Here is a 24,988-nt window from a genome sequence, read left to right on the forward strand (position 1 = left end):
CATCATTATAATTGAAAAAAAAATTCAATGTTTTCTCAAATTACGGATACCCATCATCATTATTTTATTTCAATTATTTCAACTATTTTATTATTAATTTTACGAAAAAAAGTTATTCTTCATAAAATACTCTATTCTGGTCTAAAGTCCAAAAAACAACCATCAGATATCAAACTTTTTCAATTTTATACGAGGTATGTAAAAATATGACTTTTGCTTAACAGTTCAGTATGGTTTGTTCAACAGTAAATGGTTGAGTTCATTTAGTGCGGTCGTAAATATTATTAAATTTTATTAAATTTGGGCGTCGAAACGTTAATAAAATTATTTTTTTCATTTTAATTGTGGCTTATTTCCCATATAAATAATTAATTATTAAATTTATCTGACCTGTCCCATTGTTAAGACCCACCCGGAGCGATAAGCAACCGAGGTAGACAGAGTTGGTCTTTTGACAATTAACACTGACTAGACGGTAATCCCATAATAAAGCAAAGAAATTGTACCAGAAAACATATTTAAATTTTACCTGAAACCGGACCTTTTATACTATTATCGGTTATTCCAGGATGTTTATAGTGGTAACTAATTGAACTCGACCATTTACTGTTAAACATACCATACCTTTATAGTTCACAATATCTCATTTAGAAGAATGTAATTAAACAGTGAAACATATTTTGTAATTCCAAACAACTTTTTTTAATAACAATTTTCGATATTGTGAAATCTAAAGGTACTTTACTCTTGAGTGAAATTCATATTTTTTTACATACCTCGTATGTCAAAATGTAAAATCGTATGTAAAACCTCGTATGTAAAATTAATAAAATTTGATATTTGATGGTTGCATCTGAGATCATATACGATGCAGAGTATTTTATAAAGAATAACTTTTTTCGTAAAACTGGTAATAAAAAGTTATTAATAGGTTCGAAGTTACGCAGACATAATGTTTAAGAGCTAAAAATATTTTTTTGTTGAAAATTTATTATTGTTCAAGCTTATTATTAAATTTATTTTACGTAAGTTTTAGAGAAAACATTTTTGATCACTTTTTATAAACAATTTTTTAGTTGGTAATTTTCGGTTTTTGTATTAGGTACATTTTTGTTATCTTTCTTAATTTTTGTCAAAAAGGAATAGTTTCATTCATAGTTCCATAGTTTCATTTCTAAAATAAAATTATTGAGTAAATTTTAAATATACATCAAATGCTTTAAAAAATCACCTATAAAATTGTAAAAAATCTTTACAAATTTGAATAATACCGTTTTAAAGTGCTGGTAATTCTGTAAACTACGTTTTTACTTAAAACTTACGTAAAAGTTTTCAAAAATTGCATTTTTGCGTCATATCATTTGAATTAAATTTTTGGCATTTTTTTGAATGAAACATTGTTTAGTAAGATGTTTGAAAGGCAAGTTGTGCAAATTTGAGAGCTTTATAAGAAAAATTTTATTAGTTACACATTTTTAAATAATGTTTAAACAAAATTCAGCCCACACCGTACTTATGCCCATACATTTTATTTCTTTTTATTATAACCATAAGATAGCTTAATTGTTCTTCTTTCCAATTAAGCTATCCTTTCTTGTTCCTTCTCTTAATTTCCTTCTTTCTTGTCCAATTTGTAAAATTTTATTTGATCCATTAATTAGAGAAATACACTGAAATAACTCAGCCGTGCACTTCGCTAGTTTACAGTGCGCCAATGTTTGTGAGAAGTGTGACTTTAGCGTTATAAATAAAAAATTATAGAAGCTACAGATTTAATTTTATAAAAATTTTAATCTTATATTTAGGTTTTTTTCAATAGTCTGAATTTTTCAAGTCAAGTCAGTTTTTTTCTAAAATTTATATTTTCGGGGTTATTTAAAGAAACATCTAATTTCGCAGTTCATTTGTTTAATAAAAAATTAAGTGCCCACTTCTAGAGTAGAACTTTTTAATATGTTGTTTATTAAACATTTCTTAGGGCCATCGGTACATAATTCGCAAATATTTTAAGGCTATCCCCACTCTTTCTGTCTTTACACGGCAAATTACGTGTAGTAAAATTGTCACTGGTATGGATATGTAAACTTTACTTGACAATTTCATCATTAACTGTAAAGATGGCTTTTGAATGTTCTTGGATAACTTTTACTAGTATAATTAATTGCCTTAATTGTTAATTCAGTTAATTAATATGATTATTTCATATTTCCGACCAATAGAAAGCTACAGAAATACAAATTAAATTGATCATTTTTGATAATATCCCATCGTCAAGTATATTACGTCAGATGCCCTTCGTTGCTGTGAAAAAATACATTCAGTGACATTAATGACAATTACTGTTTTAAAACTTATAAAAGTGATGACTTTCAATCGTCAAATATTTATAACAACTGTGTGTTTAATTGTACTAATTTGTACTTACATAAATAAATTACAATAAAATTTTGGTTTTAAACAGTTTTATTCATGAAATAATCGCAGCAAATTGCAGCTCGATCTCTGAAATTATTATCGAATTGTTTCCCTCGTGCCACTTGACGTAATTTCACTCCCCTTCGGGTCGTGAAATTAATACTGTCAAAGTGTCACTCGGGAAAAATTCGATAATTTCAGAGCTCTTGTGCAATTACTACTGATAATTTTTTCACTACCTATGTATTCAGTAATAATTTATCTACTGTACAACAAAAGCTAATAATCAATGGAGAAAAGAGGAAAAGTGATAAAGTGATTTTTTAATAATATATTGTTACTATGAAACGCTTACAATTTTGAACATCTGTAACAACACAATACTTGGATCACTGAATATATCCTGGTGTATTCTGTGCTTTGGATCTTCCATAAATAATAAACAATAAATAACTTTTTATTAAGTTCACGTCTTAAATCAATTATTTATTAAACACATTATCAATATTATTTAATCAACAACTGAAAATATTCCCAATGCCAGGTCAAATATTTAAAATTGTCACTGTCTGACTGACAATATGCTGGCAATATTCTATTTACTACTGACAAAGATTTGGAAAATATTACCACGGACATTGTGTTCATTTTTTTTCAAATCCTGAAAAAAAAAACAATAAATATTTTTGAAAAATTTAAACGCAAAATGAAAGACTAAATTATTACCGAGGGCCGAAAGTCTCTTACAATAAATAAAAAGTTTATTTTGAATGAGATATTTTGAAATTAAAAGTCACACTAAATTTTCTTTTAGTTTTTTAGCCCTGTAACTTATTAAAATAAACATTATAGAAGTTCTCAGGGACTTTCGGCCCTCGCTAATAACGTAATCTCTTATTCTGAGTTTAAAATTTTCAAAAATAATTATTAGTTTTCTCAGAATTCGAAAAAAAAAATGAATTCCATTTGAGTAGCATTTCAGCAGAAACTACGTGCCCATTCCCTTAATGAAATTAAAAAACATCTATATTGTTTGATTTTTTCCGAAGGGAAAATCTATATGCATTATTGTATTAAATATTTTGTGTTTGTATTAAATGAGGCGCTCAGAGCAACAGTGGCACAGTCCACAAATTGAGCATTTTTAGATTAATACATCAATAAAAGCAGAAAAATTGGATATATGGTTCAACAGTGGTCTACACAATCTAGCTCTATATTTGGCAATATGGCACTACATAATGTATTGTTGCCTTGACAAATACTAAAAATACGAATGAAACAGTGGCCTAACCCTCAATTGTGTGGCTCAGACCCATCAAACAAGTGTTCATCGTATCAGAATCAGAATAATACGCATAATTCATAAGAATGACTATTTTTAATTTTATAAAGTAATATTTAATAATAATAACTTTAACCCCGTCCTTGACTGAGTGGTAAGAGCGCCTACCTTTGGATCGAAAAATCCGAATGGTTGTGAGTTCGAATCTCACCAGGGTCAGAAATGTTTCATTTATTATAAATTAATAAATGAAAATAGTTTCTGTCCTTGTGGGATCGGTACTCACCGGAGGAACCGCAGACGTTCGGATACAGTTAGCGTCTCTTTGCAAAGACAATGACGTCAACTTTGCAAAGTGACAAGACACTTACTCAACACACACACACTACACATTACACTAGGTACCTAACTGTTAAAAATTACCGTACCTACCATGTCAATGGCCATTAGTTGTCGAGGCATTGACCTTTTTTAAATAAAAAAAAACAATAATTTAATTTGTCATATTAATTTCCTATTTGGTAGCAAATTTTGTGGCTTATTACAAACTAAAATAGTAAATTAGTAATACAAAGTATTAATTTGTATTAATTGTATCAATTAAAATAAATAATTCTTTTGCGATTCAATTTTTAAATCTTTTTTCTGTCGGTATCTTACTGTGTACAGGTAATGCTAAGAATTACCATAATCTGTTCTCGGGAGTCTTAGTACACAAGATTAATGACGATGAACGACCCAAAAATACAAAAAATGTGCATTGCCAGGTAATAATAAAAATGTTTACAAGCTAATAGTACTTTGAGGAATACGCAAAAACGTTGCCAAACTTCAGGGCTTCTTATAATCGGTAGCTCAATGTGGGCTTCCTAACGCTGCTGAACTTCTACAGAGTATATACTTTTTTTCGCAGCGCAAACTGGTGGTAGATACCATGAACTACGAGTGTATGTTTTGATAATAATTCCAGGCATAAGCAGCCCGGGCTTCGTATTGTTAATCATGATTTCAGAGCTACCTATGGTACATTTCTAAAATTTGTCCGAATATATATGAAGCCCAAGCGTATTCACATGTTCTGAGCTTGGTTAAAATATCGAGAGATGGTGTAAAGTACGTTTTTTGGGGAAATAACATTAAAGAATTACGAAGCCCGAATCCGGGCTTCGTAAGGAGGTGTCGGGCTTCGTATGACCGGTGCGATATAGCGTTTTTGGCTTCCTAAAGTCGGAATCCATATATATATATATATATATATATATATATATATATATATATATATATATATAAGAACAAGAAATACTGGATATTAGTGACTGTCAATATCAACAAACAAGTGGTTTATTAGGGTTGCAGTCAGAAGTTTGGCCAGGATATCAAAGAAACACTCTTTTGACTTTTTGTCTAGCTTTCGGGGTTGTTTGACCCCTTTATCAAGACTCTGTAATATAAAACAAAAATGTAAGTATTTTAAAATATTACATTGTTTTAGTAAACCTACTAGTCGTTGAGATTATTAAAGAGAAGCTTGATGATGCTCAACATTTCAAATTAACACAAATATTGAAAACAGAAAACAAAGGACACAATACATTTTAAAATTTTTGAATAATTAGCAGAAATACAATAATTATTCTGTCATGTTAACCTACTGATAATGTAAGTCAAAAACTCTGACACATAGAGAACAGAAAGAAGAAACAATCAAATTAAAAAGTATCAAATAAAAAAGTAATTAAGTGTTATGATTATTGTGGTTCTTTTTAAAACATCAGAGGCCCATACAAGGTGTGTTCAAATTCACTAACTGTACTTAAGAGTATGCAACTCATTATACGTCCATGTGTGTTTTGTAAAACAAACAAGTATTTTTATGTTTTGGTTTTTAGTGTTGCGCAAGTAGATAACAATATATGTTGCTAAGTTTTTCTATATCTGATTTTTTATTTATACATGAGTTGCTAGATTTTATGCAACACATTTCCACAAAAACGCGTTTACAGTGGTTTGTTTCCCTTGCCAAATATATATATATATATATATATATATATATATATATATATATATATATATATATATATGATTATTAATATGTTGTGACTGTTAAATTATATAAATTTGTTAATTTTTGGGGAATTCAGTCAATATTTGGCGGGCTAATTAGTAAAACACTTTGAACTGTTGTCGAGCTTTCGAAAAATTTATTTTCTTTTTCAAGACAATCTAAAAATGAAGATATATAAATTTATATATATATATATATATATATATATATATATATATATATATATATATATATATATATATATATATATATATATATATATATATATATATATATAGTGACTGTACACCCCGATATGGGGCTAAGTCGCGAAAGCTTTCTAGATCCTATTTCTTAGGAAGATCAGTCCCTTTTGCTTATGTTATCTTCTTAACGATTTCTCTCCATTTTTTCCTATCTCTAGTTTTTCCCCGCCATTCTCTGACTCCTGCGTTTTTTAAGTCTTCTTCCACTTCTTGCAACCACTTTGATCTTGGTCTTCCTCTTTTCTTTCTTCCTCCTGGATTCCATTCTATCATAGCATATGTCACTGCTTCATCTCCTGCCCGCCAGATGTGACCTAACCATCTAACTCTGCATTGCTTTATTTTGGTCACGATATCTTCTTTTAGTACTTGCTTAATCTCTGCATTTGTTCGGCTTCGATATTCATTTTGCTCTGTTCTGATTGGTCCCAGTATGGTTCTCATGATCTTTCTCTCCACTATTCTTAAGTTTTCTTCATCTTTTTTAGTCATCGTCATTGTTTCTGCTGCGTATAATAATATTGGTCTAATTATGGTGTTATACATTCTCATCTTGGTTTTAATAGACAGTATTTTGCTTTTAAGTAGTGTTTTATTTGCAAAATAAGCTTTATTCGCTGCCAATATTTTTTCTTTTATTTCTGGTATTCTTTCACCCGTTTTGCTTATTGTCACTCCTAGGTATTTGAAATGTTCTACATCTTCAAACTCTGAATTTCCTATTTTGGTTTTTCCTTTTATTGCTGGTTTCCCTAGTCTTAATATTTTCGTCTTTTCTTCATTTAATCTGAGTCCCATTGTCTCCCCTTTCTCTTTTATTTCTTCTAGCATTTCTTTCATTATATTTCTATTTTTTGCAATAATAACAATGTCGTCTGCATATGCGATTATTTGTCCACCTCTTGTTCTTAGGTTTCCTTTGCTTATATTTCGTAGTACATATTCTAAAGCTAGATTAAACAGTGTCGTGGATAAGGCATCCCCTTGTTTCACTCCTTTATTTATAATGAATTCATCTGTCTCGCCTCTTTGCGTCTTTATGCTAATTTTGGTAGTTCTCATTGTCATATTTATTAATTTTCTGAGTTTATGTGGGATTTTTAATTTTTCCAGGGCAATCATTAGTTGTTTTCTCTTAATCGAATCAAATGCCTGTTTGAAATCGATGAATAGCATTTCTAATTGCAGTTTATATTCATTTGCTTTTTCCATTATTTGTTTTATTGTGTGTATAGCATCAATTGTTGATCTTCCTTCTGTGAATCCACATTGGTACTGTCCCACTCTCTTCTTCGTGATCTTTGACAATCTTTTTCTTATTATCGAAGTTAATATTTTATATGTTGTGCTTAGAAGTGTTATTCCTCTATAATTTTCACAAATTTGTTGGTCTCCCTTTTTATGTATTGTTATTGCCTGCCCTATCTCCCAGTCCTCTGGCATCTTCTCTTCCTTCTATATATTTTTCAATAGTGATAGTATTTTTTCCTTCAGTTCCTTTCCTCCATATTTTATAAGTTCCATGTTAATTTCGTCTTTTCCTGGAGCTTTTCCATTTTTGCTCTTCTGTATTACTTCCTCGAGTTCATCTATTGTTGGCTCTTTTGAGACTTCAATGTGTATTTCGTCTGCTTCTTCGTCCACCGTTTCCTCTTCTTCGTGCATTTCTTCTCCAGTGTATTCCTCCGTCAAGAGTTCTCTGTAGTGATCTGCCCATACCTGCCTATATTCATTGTCTTCTACAATGACTATTCCCTCTTTGTTTCTTATTCCGTTTGTTTTACCTTTGTATTTTTTGGTTTGTTCTTTAATATTTTTATAGAAATGTTTCGTGTTTCTATTTGTTCTTTCCTGTTCTATTTCTTGCATCTTTTCATCTGCCCATCTTCTTTTATTTTGTCTTATAATTTTCTTAGCGTCCTTTCTTAATTTTTCATAACTTTCTCTGTCTTCCTCTTTATCCGTTCTCAGCCATTTAATTCTTGCTTGCACCTTTTGTGCTGTTAGTTCTTTACATTCGTTGTTATACCATTCGTTTTTTGTTTTCTTCTGGTGTTTGCCTACCTGCTTTTTTGCAGCTTCTTCTATTGACTTTTTGATCATGTCCCATTCTGATTTGATGTCCTCTGCTTTATATTTCTCTCTTATTTGCACTGTTACTTCTTCTTCATATTTTTTTTCTAATATCTGCATTCTGCAATTTATTGACATTCCATTTTTTCTGTTGATTGTTGATTTTTCTGTTTGAATATGCATATAGATGCATTTATTTAAACAAAATATGCACTTCATAATCCTTTTAAATACAAATCTTTTTTATATAACTGAGTTCTTGTTCTTATAGGTGCCAAGAAATATTTTTTTCATATTTGAGATTAAATTATTAACAAGAGGAAATTTATTTCTAATTTCTTCGTGGAAACGTGGATAAAAAATTTTTCAAATTGTTTCCTACTTTAACTATGTAAGGTGCAGCATCTGAAAGAAAAAGCAAAAATTTGTCGTTGGGAACAGTTGTTAAAGTAAGAAAAACATTTGCTAAACTGTCTTGCAAAAACCTTGAAACTGTTAGTGCGTTGGTTTTATCCAACTGCTTGGAAGCAATTAAATGTCATTTACAAGCTTGCTCATTTTTAAGAGATCTGATTAATAAATGTGCGATGTAACGTCTAGAAGAATATGTTTCATCCACACATACATAAAAATAATTGCCCCCTATATCTAATTTTATTTTACCCAGACCGCAGAATATACAGAATCGACCTCGTTTCTTCTTAAGCAAACTTTTGCTTTCGCAAATTTTCATTTGATAATTTGGACAAAGGTATATTTGAGCTTAACAATGCTTCGCACAAATCATGGTTAAATATCTCTTGCTCACTTGATTTCCGATTTGTTGATCGTAAGCACCTAGATATCGAATCTTGCTTTTTCTCCCACGATTCTAATTTCTTTTTTTTTGCCGGTATGTAAAATAGTTTTGCAGTATTGAACTATTTGGAATTTTTTTTCGCATGGTATCTGCAAAAAAATTCTTAAAGTAAACTAAATAATTTTTAGATCCAGGATTATTTAAAGCATTTAAATGTGTAACAAAATAAGTTAACAACCAAAAATGTATATTTTTGGTTTTCTGATTATTTTAATGCAATTTAAAGTACTTAGGTGTACTTGTTAGTTGTAATTGTATTTACTTACAATTTTACTGCATGCTGAGCAAAATACTTTTCTCATATCAATGACTTATTCTGGATATGTCTTGATCCATGCAGACACATTCGCTTCTTTATACATTTTAACTACACTGGATAAAACTTTTTATCATTCTGTACACTCCAAAAGTAACTGCTTAAGTTGAATATATAAACTACATCTACATTGACATTTTCCTTACGTAAGTTAAAAAAAAGCCAATAGGAAGCCCCAATAGGCTAATTCCTGGGAATTTTTACGTTCTATTTTCAGGTACCTACCTATTTAGAAATTGTTAAAGGATTAAGATAAGTATAATATTAGGTAGTATATATTTTGGAAATATCAGGTGCGAAGGTATTTGAACCATGAATCAACAAATAAATTTGTTTTGAAAACCTATTATATGCACTTTATTTTTAAATATACCAATATATGCCAAATTCAAAAGAAAATACAAAAATATGCAAATGCATATGCATATGCACTCTTGCATGTTTGCCTGACTCTGGTAATTTCCAAGTAAATTTTTCGTCTAAAGGCTCAGGTACTTTACTTCTGAGTTTATTGCTATATAAGAATTATTTAGGTGTAGTTGTGAACATCTAATTCTTAGATTTGTGAAATTTACTTGATAAGATTTGTTTATGTTGACAACATGCGGTGCATTTCATAACGCAACGTGCAATGCATTTCAGAATTGTAAAGGTAAAGTGAACATTGTAATTTATACTTTCCGATAATAAGCAGTTGTTTAATAAGAGCACTCTTATGACGGGTAGCTTAGTAAAATAAAATTTATTTCTATACAATACAAATCTATAATATATCTTCTTACTCAAGTGGAGGTTGGCAATCATCAATCCTATTCGGTCTTTAGAAACTCTGAAAATTTCATTTAATGTACAGCTGCGATCACTGAATAGTTTAACCTTCATTTTTATATTTACTTTGATTTTTTTTATTTTTATAAACCTATTCTGGGTCCGCCATTATTAATTAACGTCACTTTGACGTAAAGACAGCGCTTAAACAAGGTAAATATTAAAAAAAAATCGGCTACTAGATATGTAAGGATGCTTCTTTTTCCCTGAATCTTTTCCTGCATAATGTTTTATAGTAAGTTGTATCTCTCTCCAAGTGTAATCCCACATAACAATGATGTTCGCATCATGTTCTAAGCATATCCTACCAACATTCGTCGAAGTATATCCTTTTTAGTATATGCGTAGTACAAGCATAGCATGTACTATAAAAAACATTCTAAATTTCATGTTATTTGCATGTGCCTCAAAGAATATTCTTGCACCGAATATACTGAGCACATTCGGGTACGTAGTATCTCGGAATGTTCGTAAAAGTTTATTCTTAGAATATACCTTAATCGAATATTCTTAGTATATGCGTAAGTATATGCAAAAGTATATGCTTAACACATACTTGTATATACTTTTAAAATATCTTAAAAAGAATATACTGTATGTACCTATAGGAAGAAGAATAATGTTAGCCTATAGATTATCAACTTCGCGTTAAGAATAATTAATCAAATTTATGTATTTTGGTAGGTACTAGTGAACTATCTAATTCATTTTTTTTAACCGTTTTAATTGTATGGTAAAAAGTTTAAAACTTAATTCTATTGAAGAAAAATGAGAAATTCTCGTTTCGTTTTCAGTTGAAATGAATATACCATTTTGATTTGAGTTTATACCATAAGTATTTTTACCTATAATTTTCGGGAATCCGGAAACGGCCATTCATTGTCATTCTGACCCTTGCAGTGCATTTTATACCTGCACAAGGGAAGGGGGTAGGTAACAAAAGAGCAAAATATGAAAATAGTTTCCAGTACAGTTATGCATTTATGTCTACGCTGTAAGGTAGGACCAAGTATTTCTAGCTACAAGGACTAAAACATTTTTAAGAACATAAAAAGCAGTTTGAAAATAATAAATTGATATTGGTACTTCAATATTTCCTAAATACCTAGTAAGTAAAAGTATGTATAATGTATATAGATACCTATAAATTTTAGTAATTTACATACATATTATATATATTTGGCTATTATATAATTAATAGAGACTGGAAAATATGCACTAAAAAATGTCTAAAATATGCATGCAATATGCATTTTAAAACAAGCTGAATATGCACAATTAACATGCAAATATGCATTTATATATGCACTTATTTTTATATGAATAATTTTATGGTTTACGTTAAATACATAAATAAATAAAAAATAATAAAAATAAATAAATAGGTTTGAATTTAAACCAAATTGTATTATTATTTCTTAATATATTTTTTTAACTTCAGGTTTTGTGACAAATAAAACGGCAAAATATTTTATTTTGACCACAAGATAAATAAGAGTACAATAAAATAAATGTACATATTTTTATTGTTACAATATTGATTCATATTTTCTAAACTAATATTATAAAAAGAGTACAATAAAACAAATTTACATATTTTTATTGTTACAATAAATAATCATATATTGATTCATATTTTCTAAACTAATATTATGTCTTCTATCTGTTAATATTTGTTTATAGGCAGAAAAAGATCTCTCAACGTCACAAGATGTAATTGGGGCATATTTAAACTTTGCTATTAGAGACGGATCCATATTAATATTTTCATCGAAGTTTCCAAAATTGATTATATTATTTATTGAACGCAATAAAGTGAAACCCTCATTTTTGTTTAAAACGTCATCAAGTTTATCTTTAATTTTTACTCCAATTTCCCCATTCAGATTTGTTATTTTCTGTTTAACCGAATCAACAATAGACATACTATTGTGAAGACATAAATTTTGAGCCTCTAATTTTGTAATTGAACTTTCAATGATATCGAAATTCGATTTTATATACAACAATTGATTTTTAATAGACTTTTCTTTAAAAATATTTTGACAGTTATCAATAGCGGTACAAGTCGGATCAAAACTTGAAATAACGCTTTTGATGTCGTCGTAGTGTTCAGATAAAAATATAGCACTTTTAAGCCAAGTTCCCCATCTGGTTAATACTGGTTCTGGTGGTAAAGGAATATCGGGAAGCATCTCCCTATATACCTGTACACGTAGTGGTGCTTTCAGAAATACTTTTTTTACATTATTTATTAAGGTGTTTACATTGGGAAATTCAATTCTAACTTTCTCTGCAACTCTGTTTAGGCCGTGCGCCAAACAGCATGTACAGTGAATTAAATTAGGGAAAAAGATTTTAAGATTGGATGCAGCTTTCATCATATATGAGGCGGCATCACTAAGCATTAATAATATTTTTTCAAATGGTACTTGATCAGGTAAAAAAAAATTTGTTAGGGATTCGTTAACAAATCTAGCTATTGTAGCATAGTTTGTTTTTTCCAAACATTTTACACTAATTAAGTATGAGTTTTTAAAATCGCCAGAGTCGTTAAGAACTCCAACAATTAGATTCGCAATTTGTCGACCCTTTGTATCCGTTGTTTCGTCGACGGAAATCCAAAGATAATCGGCTTTTAACTGATTTTTAATACTCGTCATCACATCTTTGTAACATGCACTGACATATTTTTTCCGAAGAGTTGAAGAACTTGGTATTTGAGCTGGTTTATCTTTAATCTTGCAATAAGTTTTTAAAAAGTTTTGACACGATTTATGTTCTAACTTGTGCAGAGGGATATTGCAGTTCAAAAAAAAATGGCATAAATCCTTTGCAAAGGTTTCTTGCCCAACTGACGTATTCTGAATCTGCAAACTGTTCTGTAGAATCTGCTGGCGAGGTTTATTATCATTTTTTGATAGCTTAGTTTGGTGAAGTGAAGTTTTTATGTGTTGAACTACTTGGAATTTCTTTTGACATGGAATCTGGAATATAATGATAATGATGTTTTAGATGTTTTCGTAAATAGATACCTACATTAAAATGATCAAACTTTTTAAACCTCCCCCAATTTTTTTTTATTTCTCAAAGTGAAATTGAAATCGTCAAACAATAAAGTACAGTCAGTGTACCGTAGTATACAGGGTGGGCCACTCTCAACACCTCGCTCTGTATAAGCCAAACCGTTGCGAACTTTAAAAAACAGTTTTTGAAGAAATGGGACGGTTTGTCATTTTAGAATAGACAGACACATAGATGTGCAAAGAAGTTTGATAAGTTTAAAAATCTATTGAAGTGGAGAACTTACCTTTTTATCACAAATAGTGCAAAACATACTTTCACTGTCGATAACTTTTAGATGATTGTTACTTCCAATCCAACTTCTGAGAAGACTTGATTTTTCCCTTGCTACTTTAGGCATTTTCACAATAATAATAAAATGATTTTTTTACACAGTATAGTCAATAACTTGCAATCACAAAAGTTGAATAATCGGCGATTGATTTAAGACTAACCATTCATAAAATAAAATAATCTATCCTACCCTTAAAACAGTGTTGCCAACTCGACCAATATAGTATTTGCCAAACCTCACAAGAATGATGGAATGATCAGTTCAACAGTAGGTATTCCATTATCAACTAATAAAAAATCCCTATAGCAAGCATAACCCAGTACAGATAAATTATTTGTTTTAAAAAATGCTGAAACATGATCCTGTAGTTAATAGTAATCTCATGGTCCACAGACATAAGTACTAATATAAACATTATTGAAGGCGAAGGGATTTGCTGATGTAGGTGTGTATGTGTGAATGGTTAAACATTTTTTGTTAGGAATCAGATTTGACTCACTGATATCAGTTTCAAGTTCCTGTGAGAGAGTTCCTAAGTTGTTTTAGTAATTGTAAGGCCAACATAAAAATTTGTTCTGAATTAGAAGATTTTCGATTTTTACTAAATAATTTTTATATTATTTAATATGCTAGAAAATATGCTATATGCTAAACAAGAAATAAATAAGCTAAACAACACAAAAATATGCCAAATCTAGCATAAAATAAGCTAAATTGGCAACGCTGCCTTAAAATTTCGTTTTGGTTGGTTTTCCCAGAATAATTCATAGTTGGCCGACACCAGCAGAAAGTACAGGTAATATTTGTAATGTTATTCAAAATATAATCGGTATTTACTTAGGTAATTTGTAAATTCTGAGAAGTCTATAAATCTTAAATATCCGGATAATGATACCTGCAGCTATAAATAACGCCCATTATGTTTATGGGTACAACAACAAAGGAGCTTAACAGCAAAATATTTACTTTCACATTTTATTTTAATGGATGTTGATGTTACTAATATATACCTTATTTTTAAATGGGGTAGAGTAAATTCCCATCAAAATATGCATTTATATGCTCTTAAATCTCCAAATATGCAAGGCATATGCATTTATGAAAAACATGAGAAATATGCAGCATATATATGCATATGCATTTTGCATATAATCCAGTCTTTAATAATTATATAAGCAGAATTTTTATTTTGATGTGCACATAATAACTAAATATAACTTATATTTTATATATAGGCTACTTACCCATATAATATTTATTATACATAGGTACATATATAACTAACTAAAGTTTATATATTTTATACTTACTTTTTACGTAATATTGTAGAATGTAATAACTACATTCTCATATGCAATTAGAATATGTAAATATAATATATTAGTAGAACCAAAGAATACTTAGTATTCTTTGGTAGAACCTATAGGATGAGATTGGGTGATGTTGAAAACATACTTCTGCGAAATACAGCACATCCTTGGAATATTCTTCCCATATACTAAAAATATGTGCGATAGTACATTCTAAGTATATACATAGAAGGTATATAGCACTTCCTTGGAATATTCTTCCCATATACGAAAAATATGTGCGATAGTACATTCTAAGTATATAACTAGAAGGTATATAGCACTTCCTTGGAATATTCTTCCCATATACTAAAAATATGTGCGATAGTACATTCTAAGTATATAAATAGAAGGTTTATAGCACCTCCTTAGAATCTTCTAAAAAGTATGTTCTTGGTATATACTGAAAAGAAGTGCGGTAGTACATTCTAAGTATATACATAGAACGTTTAAGTACTGTAATGTAGTATATACTCAGTATATGCTCTGCACATTCGCAATGGTAATTACGCATATTCTAAGTATATACTTTTTCTGAAAAGTATGTTCTATGAATCTACTAAGAACATGAAATTGTTATGTGGGATATCAGAGATATTCCAATTTTTATTGTTTTAATTGCGTTTAAGATTTCTATTTTTTTTATTCATCTTTGTTCACGACGTACTCTGTCCACTTTACTCTTGGAAATTCATGGCGAAATTCAAATTTTTTACATACCTCGTATTCGCGATGCTAAGTCATAACGACTACCTCTCGTGGATTTTGGCTGAACTAACATTGAGGGTGTTTTCAATGTCAAACGCTGAGCGCAAATGTATTTGAAACAAGTAGGTAATATTTATTATACAATATATATTACAAGTAGGTAATATATATTAAGTAGTTAATACTTTTTATATACTGTTGTGATCTGCTTTCAATTACTTTTATATTAATTATTATTTACTTGATCAATTATTTAATTAACGCAAATCATACATAAAATTAATAAAGAATCTCAGGCCTTTTTATAATATAAAAAAATGTCTAAATTATCTTATGTTATACTTATCTTCTCTCGTGGTTTCAGTATCTCTTAGTTGATCCTTGTCGGGATAAAATAGTACAAGGAAATAAATAGAAAAATCATAAATAAAAACATACAATTACCTTTATTATCAAAAGCAATGTTCTGTAAATTTATCAATTAAATTCTGTGGACATAACTGTCCAAAAGAAAGTTTTACCATATAAAATGAATCTAATTCAAACAAATATTTATCGCTTTGTTCTTGATACCATTAATAAACCCAGCTAAACAAACAAATTTGGTATTCTCAAAATTACTTATACTTCCTATTAAATTTTTGAAATGTTGGAATCTTAAATTCATATGCTTCTACGTAAAAAAATTAACTTCTGATGATAAAAAAATCTATCACATAGGTAATTGACTGACCTTTTTGATTCACACACAATGATGTCTCCTCTTGACCCAAACAGCTCCTCCTTGATTATGTTAGGCTATCAATCAAAGCCCTCTTCGTTCTCAGCAAACAATCCAGCAGGATACCAGCAACTATTTCTCCAAAACACAAGCCAGGCTTCCTTTGACCAGGACTCGTTCAATAAACTCCAAATCTCTCTCCTATCTTTCAACAATAATCTCCTGAGACCCAAGTATCTTTTTTACTTGGTGTCACAAATAATTTTAATAACGATAATTCTTGTAACTTACTCTCTTGGACTTTACAGAATCAAAGAGGTATTTCTTCTCGATTTGATTTGTCTCTCGTTCCACTTTTCAGCTACTCTCACTTATCAAACACAACCACTAGTACTTGCTTCTGAACTACTCACGAAAACTTTTGACTGCTCCTCTCGGCTGCCGATAACACAATGAATTCCTCTTTCCAAAACTATCTCAACATTCAAACAAAACTTTCCCCATTCCAAATTTCCAAGCCAATCAGAAACATTTTTCTCTCCACCTCCCTGTTTCAATCGAAAAAACCAGTCATTCTTTCAAACAATACTTCTACTCAAAACTAATGACTTTTCGGAAATTATCTAAATATTCCTGTCATTAAACAAACATATTTAAAATTCCAATTCTCTTTACCTCTATTTTTCTAAAAACTAATAATTACATCTACCTGTGGTTTTACCTTTTCCGTAATAAACAATCGGTTTAAAATTATAATCCTAAATAACTTTCGCTTCACTTTTTATTTACAAAAATGTTTTTAATTTTTCTTGGAAAAATTCATTAAGGAGAAACCATTTTGCGTTGAAAGCTAACTTCTAATAAATATTTACAAATCAATATACAGGGTGTATCAAATTTATGTGCCCGCGTTATATTAAAAAAAAATAAAAAATTTTATTCTATCTTTGATTGATAAATTGAAACACAATAATACTTATTAATTATTGGGGAATATAAAATGGTTATCATGGAATTTTCACCTCTTAATAAAAGTTAACGTCGATGTTGGATATAATATTTGTAAAAAACACTTAAAAGCAAATAATAAAATATTACCTACTTGTTTTAAATGCATGTGCGCTCAGCATTTGACATTGAAAACACCCTCAATGCTAGTTCAGCCGAAATCCACGAGAGTTTGTCGTGGTGACTTAACATCGCGAATAAGATTGATAAAATTTTATAACTGATTGTTGGATCTTAGGTAACTGCTGTGATCTCGTAGGTAGAGGGGATATTTAAAAGTTCGTGAGCGCCAGTAGTGACAAATCGGTGCACTTTGGCTGGAAATTTGACATAAATGTCAAAGTGATTAATTTAAAACATTGGAATTAAAAACATTAATAGGAAAAATATTAGTTGGCCAAAGGTGTGATATATATTTTTACCTTAAATATACTTACGTTTTAAATATTAAAATTTGGTTTCTTTACATTTTATAATGTAATTCATCTATTCATCTAAGCGCCATCTACACGATAATTGTCAAAGTATCAGAAGTAGGAAAGAAGGAAAATAATATTCGCCGGTCAATACGTCAAAATAATAAGTAAAACCTTCAAAAAAATAATCTATACTAAAATCGCAATAAAGATGCACTAGAAATAAACAAACCAAGACCCATTGAATGTCATGAGGAGCACTCTCGAATCGTGATTTACAATGTATAAACTTTGTAAATTATGATTTGGGATTTACAATATATATACATTGTAAATTATGATTTGGGAGTGCTTCTAATAACATTCAACGTGTTTTGGTTTGTTAATTTCTAGTGCATCTTTATTATGATTGTAGTATAATTATTTGCTATTATCCGCAATACTTTTCTCACTAAATTTCCAGCAAAAGTTGCACTCGTAATCCGCTAGTTGGCGATACCAGCGAAGCTCACAGCGTATTAGACCATGCAGAACTTTTTACAAAGCATAACTTTTTTTCGTAAAATTAACAATAGAATAGTTTTCCATATATATGGTCAACTAATGTATATGTATTGTAATCTATAGTTTGGTTAAGTAAAATTATTGTTTTCAAGAATTCTATATAGACAAGGCGAAAACGGCGTGTTCGTTGGAAAAAATATTCTCATGAGATTTTTTTGCATAATCACATTCGTGAAACATCCCAGAATAAGGTTCAAGAAGTCGCCCACGTGAAAAGTGGTCCAATTTTTTTTAACAATTTTTTTTAATCACATTGCAAAAATCAATATATTTGGCCCGGACAAATTTTTCTCAAAAGGTCTCTTATAATTTTTCTCTAAAGTTGATCGTTTTCGAGTTATAAACAATTTAAAATTGAAAAAAAAAAACGAAAAATGGCGATTTTCAAGGCTTAATAACTCGGTTAAAAGTTATTATGAAAGTCAGAAAGTGACTAAGTCAAAGATTAAAGCCACCCCTACAAGATCCTGAAGAACTTTTTGTCGTTATTTTATTACTAAGCTGTTATTTATAAGTAATAATAATGAGCGCCATGCACGTATTAGGCTGCCGTCAATGACGAGTGCGAGAGAGATGCCATTCCGGCAGTCAATAGTGCATCTTACTCGCACTCACATTTACAGCCGCGTCAATACGATCTTACCGCTCATTGTTAATAATTAAAAATAACAGCTTAGGTATCAATGGCACAAATTTTTTTCAGGATCATGTAGGGGGGCTTTAGACTGTGATTTAGTTACTTTCTGACTTTCATAGTAATAATTTTTAACCGAGTTATTATTAAGTCTTAAAAATGGCCATATTCGCGTTTTTCAAATTTTAAATTGCTTATAACTCGAAAACTATCAACTTTAGAGAAAAATTACAAGAGACCTTTTTTATCCAGAATGGTCCAAAACAACTAAAAAAAATTGTCCGGACCAAAACAATTTATTTTTGAAATTTGATTTAAAAAAAAATGTTAAAAATTTGGACCATTTTTCGCGTGGGCGACTTCTTGAACCTTATTCTGGGGTGTCTCACGAATGTGATTATGCAAAAAAATCTCATGGGAATATATTTTTCAACGAACCCGCCATTTTCGTCTTGTCTAATAGAGTTATAAGAATACAGTTATTTACTAACTATATCGACAATCCATAGAAAACTTAAAAAGAATATATACCTACTTATATTTTTCAGTTGCAATGAATGTAAGGAACAAATTGGAGGTTCTTCACATAGATTATTATCTACGAATCGAGTAGCAACAGAAATGGATGGTGCCAGATATGGAGCTTGGACAGAACAAGCAAACATGAATAATTATGCTTTAGGTTAAGGTAGGTATAGAAACATATTATAACAAGTAATACATACAGTAAAATATTAATATCTCAAAGACGACACAAAAAAAATATTGAATTGCACTTTTAATGTAGTATTTCTGTATTTTTATTTCTTTTGTGCACTCAGTTGTTCGTCCTCCCGTTATATTCCATATAGCTTCTAGTCCATATAGCTTCTTATTGTCTATTTTTCTTATTACCATTTTGCTGAATTTCACAATTCTGTATTAATTATATTTTTGTTTCAGGTATTGGACATTATTATAATCGCAAAGAAATAATATGTTACTACGATTGTTTAAAATAAAAAAAATATTTATTGTTACTTTAGATTTATGTTTAGTTTGACAAATAAAGTATTTTAATTATTGTCTTCTATTTTTTCAATAGGAATACGTAAATTAAGCAAATTAAAAATTTCTAAGGAACTCAAAATTGTTTCTCATATTACATCAATTTTGTTTGGATTTTAAATAGTGACATACTGTTATAATGAAACATGCAGTCAGAGAAGATGTAGAGAAAATTGGAGTGAAACAAGGAAATAGTGGCACAGGACCGACAAACATGGAAGGCAATAGTAAACGCATTAAAGACTCAATTAAGACAAATTCGAGCTAATATGTAAGTTCTAACAATAAAACACTGAAAACGTTTGTTTTCTATACTTCCACAAAATTTATTACAACTATGTGACTACAGCTGTTTCGGCAGAGTGCCTTTCTCAAGTGATATAGTTTACAATGTGTTTGCCTTTTTAAGTCTTTAACTGAAAAGGTTGAGGAGTGGGGAGCTGTTTGTCTCGAGTTGGTCATTCAGAATTATATCTGTATTTTTCAGTTTATTAATTTCCATAGATTCTAAAAAAGATAGCGTAAGGCCTTTATTTTGAAAATGCAGAATTTGAAACTCTTGAAAGAATGATTATGATCTAGAAGGTGAAGTGCGTATGTAGAAGTATCTGTTTTTCTATTGTTGAAAGCCCTTTTGTGTTCTGCTATCCGTTTGTCAAAAGTTCTGCCAGTTTGACCGATGTACGTTTTCGGACAGTCACCACAAGTTAGTTTGTATACACCACTCTGTAGTTGCTTTCTCTTTCGGCTTTTATTGTTCTTAATATATTTGCTTAAGTTGTTGCTAGTTCTGAAAGCTGGTGTTATTCCTTTCTTTTTTATGTATCTGGCTATTTTTGTTGTTATCTTGCCAGTATATGTGAGAGAGCAGAAGATACTGGGTTCTTTCTGTGGTGATGGATACACTAATTTCAGGGCTTTCTTATGGAGTTTTTGGTTTAAAATTTTGTTAACTGTTTGTTCGTTATAGCCGTTGTTTACTGCTATTTGTTTAATGCTGTTTAGTTCTATTTCGGAAGTTATTTTTTGTCATGGGAATTTCTGTCAGTCTATGTATCATGCTATGGTAGGCTGCTAATTTGTGTTGTGTAGGATGGGATGATGAATTGTGTATAGTTGTGTCAGTATGGGTAGGTTTATGATATACGGAGAACTCATGTTTGTTGTGTAGTCTGGTAATCGTTACATCTAGAAAGTTTATGGAGTTATTCTGTTCTGTTTCTATTGTAAACTCAATATTACTATGAAGTGAATTAATGTATGATCGAAATTGGTCAAGTTGTCTGTTAGTTCCTGTAAAGCATGCTAGTATATCGTCCACGTATCTCCACCAATATAAGAACTGCTTAAATACGGGATGTTTAGAAATTTTTGTTTCAAGTTGGTCCATAAATATATCTGATAGCAATGGGCTTAGAGGATTACCCATAATAAGTCCTGCACTGTTGTTTGTGTATATTTGATTATTGAATTCAAAATAGTCTTGATTTATGCAAATTTCAAGAAGGTGTAAAATTTCAGATACAATGATCGGATTTGTACTATTATGGTCTAAAAGGTTTTTAACTAAAACAAAAGTTTCTGTAGGAGGAACACTAGGAAAAAGATTTTTTACGTCAAATGAAATTAGTCTGGAGTTGTTGGGCAATTGAAAATGTTGTATTTTATTAACTAGTTCTAGTGTATTTTTTCAAAATAAAGGCCTTAAATTAAATATTATAGAGTTTCAAAATAAAGGCCTTAAACTATCTTTTTTAGAAAATCAACAAGGAAAAGAAAAAGTTTTCCTGTAGTTGGCTGTATACCATCAATCACAAAATTGGAAAGAAATCCTTTGTAAAAGGTATAAAATTTTTTTTATTAAAAATCCCTTAAAAAGGGCTACATCACAACAAAACGTTTTCGATTTTTATAAAAAATTATCATCAGTGTTCGATAAACTGGATACTAGCTGAGTCACAAAAGAAAAATATCTGGGTAAAAACCCTTTACATAAAATATAGATGCCTTAAAAGTGCATACTTCAATAAAAAGGCCTGTGATGGTCACATGGCAAACAGGATAACGTTTTATTATCTTGTTTGCCATGTGACCATCACAGGCCTTTTTATTGAAGTATGCACTTTTAAGGCATCTATATTTTATGTAAAAGGTTTTTACCCAGATATTTTTCTTTTGTGGCTCAGCTAGCATCCAGTTTATCGAACACTGATGATGATTTTTTATAAAAATCGAAAACGTTTTGTTGTGATGTAGCCCTTTTAAGGGATTTTAAATAAAAAAAAAATTTATACCTTTTACAAAGGATTTCTTTCCAATTTTATCTTTTTTAGAATCTATGGAAATTAATAAACTGAAAAATACAGATATAATTCTGAATGACCAACTCGAGACAAACAGCTCCCCACTCCTCAACCTCTTCAGTTAAAGACTTAAAAAGGCAAACACATTGTAAACTATATCACTTGAGAATGGCACTCTGCCGAAACAGCTGTAGTCACATAGTTGTAATAAATTTTGTGGAAGTATAGAAAACAAACGTTTTCAGTGTTTTATTGTTAGATAAAATGAACTTCCATCAAGTAACGGTCGAATCCATCAATTAATATCTAAGTGTTTTCGTAAGACAATTTCTAACTAATATTTGAGTGTTTTTGTTATAATCGATTCGCTAATATGAGACACAACTCTCTACACTACAATCACAATAAAAATGCACTATATAGAAATAAACAAACCCAGATACGTTGAAGGTTAGCGGAGCACTCCCAAATCATGATTTGGGGGTGCTCCTCGTGATTGTTTATTTCTATTTCATCTTTATTGTTATTGTAGTGTAGACAGTTGTGTCTCAGATTAACGAATCGACTATAAGACAATTTTTAACTAATATATCTTCTTCTTATTTCTCTTTCATATAGGCAGTACCGTTTTTCTTCATCGGTGCCTTTTATTTTGCCCCTAAATTGTCGTTTTATCTTTTCCTTGGGCGTCCTATTCTTCTTTTGCCTAACTAGGTGACTTGTCCCTATCTATTCTTACTATCCTTGATTCAGATATCCTGCTTATGTGTTGATTGAACTCTTCTTTTCTGTTCTTTACCCAGGTATTTATATTGGCTACTCCACATATGCATCTGATTTACTCATTTCTTACCCTGTCCTGTAGTCCTTTTCCAGCAATCCTTCATAATATCTTAATTTTGTTGGTCTCCAGATGTGTTTGTGTTTTGCTTGTGTCTGGTCTTGTTTCGGCCGTGTAAGTCATAACTGGCCTAATAACTAACTTATATATTCGGACCTTTGTTTCCACTCTTATGTGTTTGCTTTTCCATTTTCAAATTTGACTTTTTCTTGTGTAACGAAAACATGTCAGAGTACAATCCTGAAGAAATTTTGTTTATACATGCCATAGTAGTGACTTGGTTAAATGAAAAAAAAAACGTGTCTCACTGTTACCCAGTTTACCCTATACTGTCAATATTAAATTTTTATGCTATTGTGTTGAAATTCTATCAAAATAATTTATTTATCGCTTTCTGTTGTCCTATTTATCCTTCCTTTCCTTCAAAAACTGCATCAAACTTCAATCTCAACAAACTGGTACCTATATATTATTACATGAGACACGAGAAATGTTAAGTGTTCGCGCGCTTTTTCGATCGTTTGAAATGATTTAAATACACAGAAGGTTTAAAATTTGTACTTCCAAGTTATTCGCTGTTATACTAACGATCGTGCGCGAGCATGGGAGAAATCTTGCAACTTTTTTAACATATTTCGTAAATAATTCATATTGTCAAATAATGAGTGGGTTGCATATGTGAGTTCATTTTAAATGAAGTAAAAGAAAGACGTACTCACAATCATTTAATGTCACTAAGACGACCGGTTTCGACGAACTCTACAATATACAGATCATCTTCAGGTCAGAGTTACAATTGATTAAATGATGCCGTTGCAAGGGATGATTTGTAAGGTCATCAGTAACATGATTTCAAGTCCAAATTATGCTATTAGGATAACTAGGTAAAGGACTGGGTAGGCGGACATGCTTCGTAGGTTAATACCAGTAATGATAGTTATTAATATATGAGTATAGAATTGATACCAGTATCAGACACCTACATCGAGGTAAGCTAACTAACATCCCATAGTCCTTTGACTGGGAACAAACAATCAATCACTTATTTTTTATTTTTCTTTTCCTTAGATCCACCTTTGGCCTCAGCTCAAAACGTCTAAGAGCAACGACCTTTACAATTAATTTACAAGTGCATACACAGAGTTTACACTTTAGCTGCATTTATTAACAGTTCTATCCGAACCTTGTCTTTCTCACAACTTATATACATAACATTAAAATTAAATTAATAGTTTCTCCGTTAAAAATTAAAATAAATTAAAACTTAATTCCGTTACACTCTAAAATTTCAATTTAACATTTTCTCTGATTATAAATCACAAACAAAATACCCTACGAAGAAATGTTGGTTTTCTTTCTTTCTTTCTTTCTTTCTTTCTTTCTTTTGTTTAACATTACATCTCTACCTTCAAGAACTATCCCGTTACATTGTGTGTTAACCTACGAACCATGTCCGCCTACCCAGTCCTTTACCTAGTTATCCTGCTAGCATAATTTGGACTTGAAATCATGTTAGTGATCACCTTACAAATCATCCCTTGCAACGGCATCATTTAATCACTTGTAACGCTGACCTGAATAGATGATCTGTATATTGTAGACATCGAAACCGGTCGTCTTAGTGAAATTAAATGATTGTGAGTACGTCTTTCTTTTACTTCATTCATTTATATTGTCAAATTGACTTGTATTTCTGTCTCTGTCGTTGAAGAAAATGGGATTTCGCAAATGCTGCATTATAAATTGTAAAAATTTATTATTTTATTATATTATTTATTTATTTATTATTCATTTACGGACCGAAGTCCATTAGTACATGATACAATTAAAATGTCACACAAATTAGAAAAAATAAGATCTAGTAGGTACAAAATTGGTAAATACATAACAAACAACAATAAAAAATAAAATTACTTATAAAAATTACTTAAAAGACAATAACAGTAATTGACA

At 30.1% G+C, this 24,988-nt stretch overlaps 1 protein-coding gene across 2 annotated transcripts in view; it reads left to right on the forward strand.

The window, feature by feature from the left end:
• Positions 1–19,907, forward strand: part of LOC114339972 (NFX1-type zinc finger-containing protein 1-like) — a 380,271-nt gene extending 360,364 nt beyond the window's left edge. For both annotated transcript variants that reach the window (XM_050650389.1, XM_050650390.1), the window contains 2 exons: positions 19,393–19,532; positions 19,787–19,907. In XM_050650389.1, the coding sequence (XP_050506346.1) occupies positions 19,393–19,531 (139 nt within the window). In that variant the 3' untranslated portion in view covers position 19,532; positions 19,787–19,907. The remainder of the gene's footprint in view (positions 1–19,392; positions 19,533–19,786) is intronic.
• Positions 19,908–24,988: the final 5,081 nt, after the last annotated feature.

This window comes from Diabrotica virgifera, chromosome 5 (genome assembly GCF_917563875.1).
Source record: "Diabrotica virgifera virgifera chromosome 5, PGI_DIABVI_V3a".
NCBI classification, from domain to species: Eukaryota; Metazoa; Arthropoda; class Insecta; order Coleoptera; family Chrysomelidae; genus Diabrotica; species Diabrotica virgifera.